The sequence below is a fragment of the Nicotiana attenuata genome, chromosome 6 (genome assembly GCF_001879085.1).
Source record: "Nicotiana attenuata strain UT chromosome 6, NIATTr2, whole genome shotgun sequence".
Lineage (NCBI taxonomy): Eukaryota > Viridiplantae > Streptophyta > Magnoliopsida > Solanales > Solanaceae > Nicotiana > Nicotiana attenuata.
Genome location: NC_031994.1, coordinates 40,509,627 through 40,518,870, shown reverse-complemented (window position 1 = coordinate 40,518,870; position 9,244 = coordinate 40,509,627). Strand labels below are relative to the sequence as shown.

The window sequence follows — 9,244 nt, the reverse complement described above, 5'->3', positions numbered from 1 at the left end:
ATAATAGATATTGAACCCCTTTGATTTCTTCGAGTATTTCTTCTATATATTTTGAACTCATTGACTGAAATTTCTGCTCCGCCATTTGTATTAGGTTTTCTGTTAAAAGTTACTTGTTGTTATGGGATAACATAACCTGATTGAGTAAAAAAAATTATACACGATTATAAAGAAAATTTATATTCTTTTTCAAATACCTTTTCAAAAAGTGTCCAAACGATTTCTGGTTGTGGTAGAATGAGTCTTTGGAGAAGCAGTACGATTACCTACACACAAAGAGAGACTTGTCAACAACTACACGTAATCATCGATGGATAAATTATTCAATTGCAATAGTATATATATATATATATAAATGTCACCAACGATAGTTGACTTATTAAGACCTTTTTATATTTGAGATCTTTTCTTTTAGTATTTATTTTGGGGCCTGATTAATTTAGATCCGTACCGCCTAATGTTCAAGAAAGGAAAACACTCCCAACCAAGATTTATAAAATCCAAGATCTCAATCTTACCACTTTAACAAAATCCATAGGAGGAAAGAATTATTTGAATGGATAAAAAGAGAATCTGTTTTTTTTTATTTGTCAAATTTTTTGGTGACACATTCATTTGCCTTTGACATTCATAATATATCGCACAAACACACACACATGAGGAGAAATGAGGACTATAGTACAAGTCCACAAATTAAATTTTTAACAAAAATCCTTTTAGGAGACTGGAGACACTTCTATGCAAGAAATCAACCAGTCAAATAATTATGAATCTAAGAGGACTTTTCTTTCGAGTCAAATGAAATTTCACAAATGCTGCACATGGAAAAAGAAAAAGGAAATATAAAACTTAGCTTGCATAAGGAAAAACAAAAGCAAATACATATAATTTATAAATGGTAGCAGTCCTCTCTGTATATACACCCCCCTAATCAAATATAGCAAATATATAGACCAAAAGCTAATTAAAATATGATATCTCATTGGAAATCGTTAGATGTATACATAAGTTATGATGGTTCGTGTGTATGGATCCAGAAATTATAAGGTATCATAAATTAAAAGCATTAACGCTATTATTAAGAATTATGGTAAACCGTATAAGGTTTATTTACTATAATTAGAGGTTTCGAGTTTAAACAATGCGGACAAATAATAATGTACGAATGTTGAATTTCAAGTAAAAATAAAAATGATGCATGTGGAACTTGTATCCTAGTAAGCTTCCACGTTGATTGAAGGAAGAGCAAACAACCACCATGCAGGAAGCCTTGTGGGCACCATCTGTGATCTGTTCACAACACTTTCTCGATTATTTTTTTTAAAAAAAAAGGTATATCTGTTGTTATTGTTCTTGTCTTTATTATTTTTAACTTCTCATAATTGTTTTCATTCTCAAACCGGTTTTGAAATATTTTTCTTTAGCTGATGGTGTATCAGAAATAATATTTTCACAAGATAAGCGTAAAGTCCATATACATTAACCTCTCCAGTTGCTGCCAGTAAAAATATACTTACTAAATATGTTTTTTTTTTTTTCCTGAAACGACTAAAGACCTTAATGGAATCTTGTTACAAGCATAGGGTAGTCATGATATATTGCAAAAAAGTGTACATCCTTGTTTGTATCTCAATAAAAGTCGTTATTTCAGCGGAAAACATTCTATGAGCACTCCTCTTCTTTCTTTTTTTACATATTTTACTATTTTCTAATTAAAGTCAAGCTATATTCTTTATCGGAATGTAGTTAACATTATAAACTATTGTATACTTATGTAGAAACAACAAATTGAATCTCATTAAATTTTAATGTAGTCGAATCTCATTAATCTTGAATGTAGTCTATACTCGCTAGAAACTCTATCTTTCACGTGACATAATCACGTAGATTTTGAGATAAAATTTTTGTCATCATCCATGAAGAGGAGGTTGTGCCAACCTATATAAGCGGCTTCATAAAATCTTTCCCTTTGAGCTAGCTTTTGACTTGAAATTAAATCGGACATGATAAAATGACCAATTAAATCTCTCTAATTTTCTAGTTAAAACTTTTTTTTACTTAATAACATTAGGAAAAAAAAATTACTTAGAGTGCGAGAAGCTCTAAAGGAAGTGTCAATAGCATGATCTTAAATAGTCCCCCACCCTACGTGTCATTTTATGCACATTTTATACGTATATATTTATATCCCATTCCTTTTCTGTACATCATATTAATATTAATATCCCTCATTCTATATTTCTCACCCCCACAAGCCAAACCATTCTTCTACAGAAAAAAAAAAAAAAAAAAACCTCCTCTCGTTCCTTTCTTTGTTTCCACCGGCGCCGTCCTCATTTCTCTCCTTTGAACCCATAATTCTTGCACATATAGCACCATCTCAGGCCGAAGTGTTTGTTTTTTCAGTCCTCTGTTCTGTAATGGCAACGGCACCGGTCAAGTCACAGCCACTGCATTATTTCTCTTTACCCCAGTTGAAATGGGGCCAAAAAAGCCACACTAACACCAATCACCGCTTCCGCCGCCGCGAGTCTCCTTCATCTACAGCCGATAACCACCTCAACCCACCCCAAACCACCGACTTGAACGGTGGTTCTGACTCCGACAAGCTCCCAGTGGAAGAACAAAGACAAGACGAACATGTAGAAGAAGAAGAAGAAGAAGGGCTAAAAGAGGAAAAAGTGTTGTGGAATTTAAGGCCAAGAAAGAGTGTAATGAAGGTGGGGTTAGAGGCTGAAACGGCGCCGTTAAAGAAGAACGTTGAAATGGAAGTTGAAAGCAGTAATCATATAAGGTCGCAGAGGGTGAGAGATAATAACGTGGATAATGGGCATGGATTCGGGTCGGGTAAGAAAGAGAAAAAGAAAAAGTTATGGATCTCGTTGTCAAGGGAAGAGATAGAGGAAGATGTGTATTCTATGACTGGGTCAAGACCCGCTAGGAGGCCCAAGAAACGATCCAAGACAATTCAAAAACAACTCGATGTATGAAAAAAGCTAGCATCTTTTTGTTGTTTTTTTAAAATGCTTTTTCTTTCTTTTTTTGTTCTTATGGTCTGCTTGGTGTGTGTGTTTTTTTTGCAGAATGTTTTCCCTGGAATGTATTTAGTAGGTCTCACGGCTGATTCGTTCAGAGTTAATGATACTACGGTATAGGCTCAGTTCACTTTCTATGTGTGTGTTTCTTTCAAGCAATTACCTCCTCAGAATTTATGTGCCATACTTTCTTTTTTAGTATGTCGCTGAAAATGTCATACTTCCTTGTTTAGAAGTAGTTTAATGTGAAACTTTCTATTTTATCCGTAATGAGATGAGTTTTAACCACAAATGTATATGACTTGTTTTAGATCACAAGTTTCAAAAGTCTCTCTTTTTCGAACTCTGAGCCCAATCAAACGTCCGCCACATAAATTGGGACGGAGGGAGTATTATCTTTGGCAAATGTGATGCTTTATATGATGTTAAGATAGAATTGAGAATTACATATTTGTTGCAGAAGTAGATATGGCATAGCTGGTGTATCCAAACTTTTCCTTCTCTGGCAAAAGGTCTGGCCTTTCTCATGTTGAGTTTTTGTGCTTTTGATGGTTCTCTATTATGTTTTGATTTGTTTTATAGTGTTTTAGGGCTTAATATTATGGATTGCAGATTTTGCAAGGATTGAGGAACCAAGGGGGAAAGCTTAGAGCTTGAGCATTGCTGCATTCATGCCTCAATTTTGGAGGTATAATGTATTGAATTTGTAGAAGCAATAGGGTAGCATCTTGGGATTGTATCTAGTGTTCGTCTAGTTTATTTCAGTTAAAACTATATGGGTATATTTTGAAAGATTTTGGTTGCAATGGTGTAACCTAATGTATGTAAAGAATAGAATTTGAGATATGGATGGACAGAATTTGTTACTTTCTATTGTTATTTGATTTTCCTTCATAATGTGGCTTGACAGGCTTCCAGACTCTGTTTGGGGGCAGGGGTCATTATTAGTTCGCAAACTGATTCTGTTTCTCGAATGTCAGTGGAGATGCTGCTTGCTTTCCTATATTGGGGAGGAGATCTCCAGTTTGTCTGGAGCTACACATGACAAAGGGTGAACAATTTATGTGCTTTCTAAACATACTTCTTGATTTTGCATGAGTCATGGTTAAGACTTGAGGATAACTTCCGACTCAGTAACTGAATTATGCTAGGGGAGTTGTTTTCTTTGGATATTGCAAAAGAAAACCGAGTATTAAGTTTTATCGGAAAATAGCATGTAAATTAATGTTGCCTTGAGATGTTTCTTGTCCTCCAAAGAGTGATGTACATACTAGTTTTGCTCTCGTAACGAATTAATGTTGCCTTGAGATGTTTCTTGTCCTCCAAAGAGTGATGTACGTACTAGTTTTGCTCTCGTAACGAATTTCTGTGGCAATCATATGATACAAACGTACAGAATTCATAGGGATCATGAAATTAGAAAGTTTGTTTATAGATTTTCAAAGTGCAAGATTTGGTCGAATGTCGTTTAACTCTCAAGCTGTGTTCTCTACAGTGTGCAGTGAAATCTGCCATATAATTTTCAAAGTTTTAATGCATTTTGATATCTGGACAATATTGGTGCAGTGTACTAAACTCTACTTTCAGACAGTCTTACGTATTAGTGCCGAAAATGCTACAGTGTGTATTGGTTTCAATGAGGAGATTATTTCTGTATGATCTAGCAGGATTAGTAAACTCCCATCTCCTTTTGGTTATTGAAATTAAGTGCATCATGTTTATGTGACTTGGGAAGGATTGGATTTCTTATTTCCAACTTAGTATATATTGTTATATTGGGTAAAATATGTCAGTCAAACATGAATATTAGAATGTGTTCAAGTATACCAGTTTTGGCTATAGGACATACTTGAGTCTGTTAGAACTGGGCAAGACCAGGAAAGGAAGATGTGAAGAAGATCATCCACTTATTCTGTTACTAGCTCTGGCAAGTAATCTCTCCTCTTCGAAATCATAAGAGCATTTCCTAATCGGCAGATTCGCCCAACCTTTTCCTGCATAAGAGGGAGGTAAGAGATTTAACTTTTATTTAGAAAGCAAAAATCTTCCAATTTGGTGTAAAGAAAAGTAGGATGAAGCAAACAATGAAGGATCACTAACAGCTTCTATAGGATCTTATTAAATATGGTGCATGCACTTAGATTCTTTCTCATAACAACAAATTATCCTTTTACTATCATTGTACTTCACCAAACCAAGTCTGCATATCTCTGTGCCCTCCTCTCAGCCTTCCCGTTAGAATACATAATTTTTAACTAGGCTGCTGGCTATAGAGGGTCAGAAATTGTAGTTTTGAACCTTTTTGGAAACTTGGAAATTTTGAGGCTCTTTATACTTTTCATTTATAATCAGTACTTAGTTACATCTCATTTTTATGAAAGTCTATTATATAATATGGAGGTCAAGTATATGATTGTGAATGCAAAATGTAGACAAAAACATAGATATAACTCATAAATATAATTATTCGAAATTTATATTATAGGTAAGAGGTGTGTTCTCACTTTCCTACGAACTCGCTGATTTCTTGATCACTTCCCTCCTCCTTTGGCTTTATGAGCTTTTGACTCTTCTTTCCTCCTAAGCATGGTCGGAGGTGTGTTCTCTTGACCTTTTCATTGAAGATATCTTCTACGTTCCTTCAGGAGCCCATAGTTGACCTCTTGGACTGATATGTTGGAATGTGTGTGTGTGTGTGTGTGTGTGTGTGTTATCCCACAGATAATGTTATTGCTCTATGTAACGCTTCTCCTTCTTCATACTTGCCATATTGCTTACTCTTAAATGGTTGTCCTGATCACCTTGTGTGAGGGTCAAGCTGTTTTTGTGTCTCCTGTGACATCCATTCCCTTTATAATGAGTGGGAAATGGTTTTTCTAGGAAAGGAAACACAATGTGAAGATGAATAGGTCTTGGGTGGGTGATCCCTCTTGCCTTTCAAGGGCTGTTGTTTGCCTGCCTACAGAGAGGAACTTAGTCTATGAATCCATCCACCGGATCCTACTTCTTGTAGCACTTGGTAGGTTGCTCCAATACTTGGCTTATGTTAAGGTAGGATTCCTTTTTACTACTACTGTTTTTGTTTTAATCAGGACGACTCCTTTTTACTACTTATGGTATTTTTCCATCTATAGCTTGGGAGTGTTTTATTGATTTCTGGTGAACTAAGAGTTGTTAAGGAATAAGTTCATTTTTCCAACGAGTGATGGATGCCAGTTTTAGTTAGTGCACCTATTTATTTTCTTGTCGGTTGATGTATGGAAGGCTTACGTTTTATGGCACGACGTCTAGATTATAGATTGGATTTTCTCGTAGAAAGAGGCAATCCAGTGCATTAAGCTTTGCTATGTGCATGGTTGGAAAAGAGGACGAGAACCACATTGGGTCCACTTGTATGCAATTTTATTTTGCATTTTTTCAAGAAAGATTGTTTCTCGGTTTGAACCTGTCACTTCTTGATCATAGCAAAAAAAAATACTTAAAATGCTTCCCGCTCCATGTATTTATGTCTATTAGACAGCTCATACTCTTCTCTAGTTTAAGACATTATATGCAGCCTTTAGAAGAATGCATGAAAATGATGTTAGTAGCTGGACTAAGTCATGAGATTGCAAGGGGAAAATCTTGATCTGTACACAGCTGGCGTTTACATCAGTGATTTTCTTGCGATCTGTCTCTGTTTTCCTGTCTCTGAATATTATGCAAGAACGATCTCTTAAATGAAACTGGCACCCAAATAATACATCAATGATCAACTTATTTGCCCACTTTATTTATGCAAAGTTTGGTACTCCGTTTGCTTCAAAAGATTTAGAAGTTATGTTTAACTAAACAAAATGAAAAAAAGTAGAGAGATTGAGCTAGCATCATGGAATTAAACCAGCAAATCTGTCGAGTACAATTACAATTTAAAAAAGAATCCAATGAACTGAATTGCGAACTACAATAATCTAACTTCTCTGTTTATGTAGTACAATTAATTTTGGTTATTTAGCATTTGGATTAAAAAGAAAAAGGTATGATCTTTGTTTTGCTTCGAGGATAGTTGCTTTGATTTGAGTTACAATAATTCGTTTTGAACATATTTTGCTAGAAGTGGTGTTGGCTTTCGCTTGTCTGAGGGAAAAAAAATTCCATTTCAACCATTCTATTCTAGTATATTGGTCTGTTGGCGGCGGGCGGCGAGAACTGACTCGAACAACTTATATTAGGAGGTGGCGGCGGCCGGCGAGAACCGACTCGAACAACTTATATTAGGAGGAGAACACAAAACCAACGGCTCAGAGGATTCATTCAAATGATCTATAATTGCATGACAAGTCAATCTTGATGACACAGAGTAGCGGCGCTAGGTTCATCTGAACCCATAATTTTTGACGTGGAACATAAATTTATGAATAAAAATTTATTAAAATTATAACAAATAGTAGGTGTGAATCCATGACTTTAGGAATATAATGAGTTCAATACTAAGAGTCTTAAAAGTTTAAACTCACAAAATTTATATTCTGAATCCGCTTCTAAGTTAATCAAAAATGAGGTACCTCCAAGCTATTACATGGATACGTACGAGAGAAAAAAAAAAGTGTTATGTAACAAGTTTTCTGTATCCTTGCCATTGTCCCTTGATCACAAGTGGTCTAGTCAATGTTAATTGACCATCAATTATGCAAGGATTATCATCAATTACATTACTGTGTCGGACTAACCAAATTGCTCAATAGGTGATGAGGGTTAAGTAAGCAACAGCAGAGATAGGTAAATATCCCTATATTGGCAAAATTACAGAATAATGCATTCCATAAGTTAACCTTGCACTATTTTAGCCCAGTTACAAGTTTGCAAATGTGTAGCCAAATATCAATAAGATTTTTTCTTTTCTTATTCCCTCTAATTATAACAACCTCATTTATTCCTACCTACCCCTATTGTAGCTCTCTCCTCATTTTGTCACCCATAAATATTTAATTTAATTAATGAAAAAGAATCATATGCAAACAAAACTGAAAAGAAAAATTAGTTCCCCATTCAGTCTAACACTCATTCGTGCCTTCTTCCATAACCAATACTTCTCTGTTTTTTTTTTAAATTTTGTATACATACCTATCACAACTGCAAAACGCAAAAACAGACGCGAGAAACCTAAAATCTCATCTCCTTTAATGCTAATCTTGTTAAATTTCGATTATGATTTTTTAAGAAATTTGGAGTGGGTATTGTTTGAACTTCTTAAAAATAGTCTAAGTAGGTTGTATACAAAGTTTGAAGTTATTTGCTGGATATTTGGACTAGTTTTATACAAGAATTGCAAGTGAAAATTATACAAAAATTTCGTCAGCGATGCTTATACACTTTTATACAAAGTGGTACAGTATGTATATAGTTGTATAAAAGTGTATAAAGATGTATAATCACAGAGTGAAAATATTCTTGATACACTATGTATATAGGTGTATAAGAAGAATGAGAAGAAAAAGAAGAAGAAAATGCGAGAAATTCACCAAATACCTGTAAATAATGTATCAATCTTGGATATAATAGTGTATAAGTTGTATTTATACACTATTTATACAATATTATACATTATTATACAAATGAATCCTATCAATGGAGCTTCACGTGTTCTTTTTCTTACTTGGGCATCCTCTGAAATTTAACTGAAATATAGCCTAAAGCTACTCCAAATCACTTGAAATTTAAGTTTTGAACTCATCTTGATGATTCCAATCAATTGAGACAACACCCATTCCAAACAACTAACAAATCGGAAAACTCAATTTGTGAAATTTAACTCAAATATAGCATAAATCTACTCCAAATCACTTGAAAATTAAGTTTTGAACTCATTTTGATGATTCCAATCAATTGTGACAACACCCATTCCAAACAACTAACAAATCGGAGAACTCAATTTCTGAAATCGAATCTTCGAACCACATGTAATGGTGACTTCTATTTTTCAAATCCTTAGTTAACCATTAAAATCCGAAAAAGAATTGAAGGAGAATACCAATAGTAGAGAAATTTTGTGGTGCAAAGGCTGGCATGGGAAGGAGAAGAAGAACGAAGAAAAAAGGGGAACGAAAAAATAAGGGGTGGGCTAACTGGTGAAAATTAATTTTCATATTATGTACAACCTGGGCTATACTGGGAAAGGGCTTCAAACATGGGCCATTTTTCGATGGGTTGTTGGGCCAAGTGACAAGGGA

General features: G+C 34.6%; 1 protein-coding gene across 4 annotated transcripts; it reads left to right on the top strand.

Moving 5' to 3' along the window:
• Positions 2,229-6,479, top strand: LOC109226871. Of its 4 annotated transcripts, XR_002068174.1 has the most exons (6): positions 2,229-2,984; positions 3,084-3,149; positions 3,496-3,547; positions 3,648-3,723; positions 4,016-4,086; positions 5,916-6,479. XR_002068174.1 is itself a non-coding variant. In XM_019391766.1 (4 exons), exons 1-3 carry the CDS (start codon positions 2,421-2,423, stop codon positions 3,499-3,501), a joined length of 636 nt encoding a protein of 211 aa, XP_019247311.1. In that variant the 5' UTR covers positions 2,229-2,420; the 3' UTR covers positions 3,502-3,547; positions 3,648-3,908. The 4 variants fall into 4 exon arrangements, 1 of the variants encoding a protein (XP_019247311.1); XR_002068172.1 differs by lacking the exon at positions 5,916-6,479 and having other exon boundaries at positions 4,016-4,346; XR_002068173.1 differs by lacking the exon at positions 5,916-6,479 and having other exon boundaries at positions 3,946-4,346.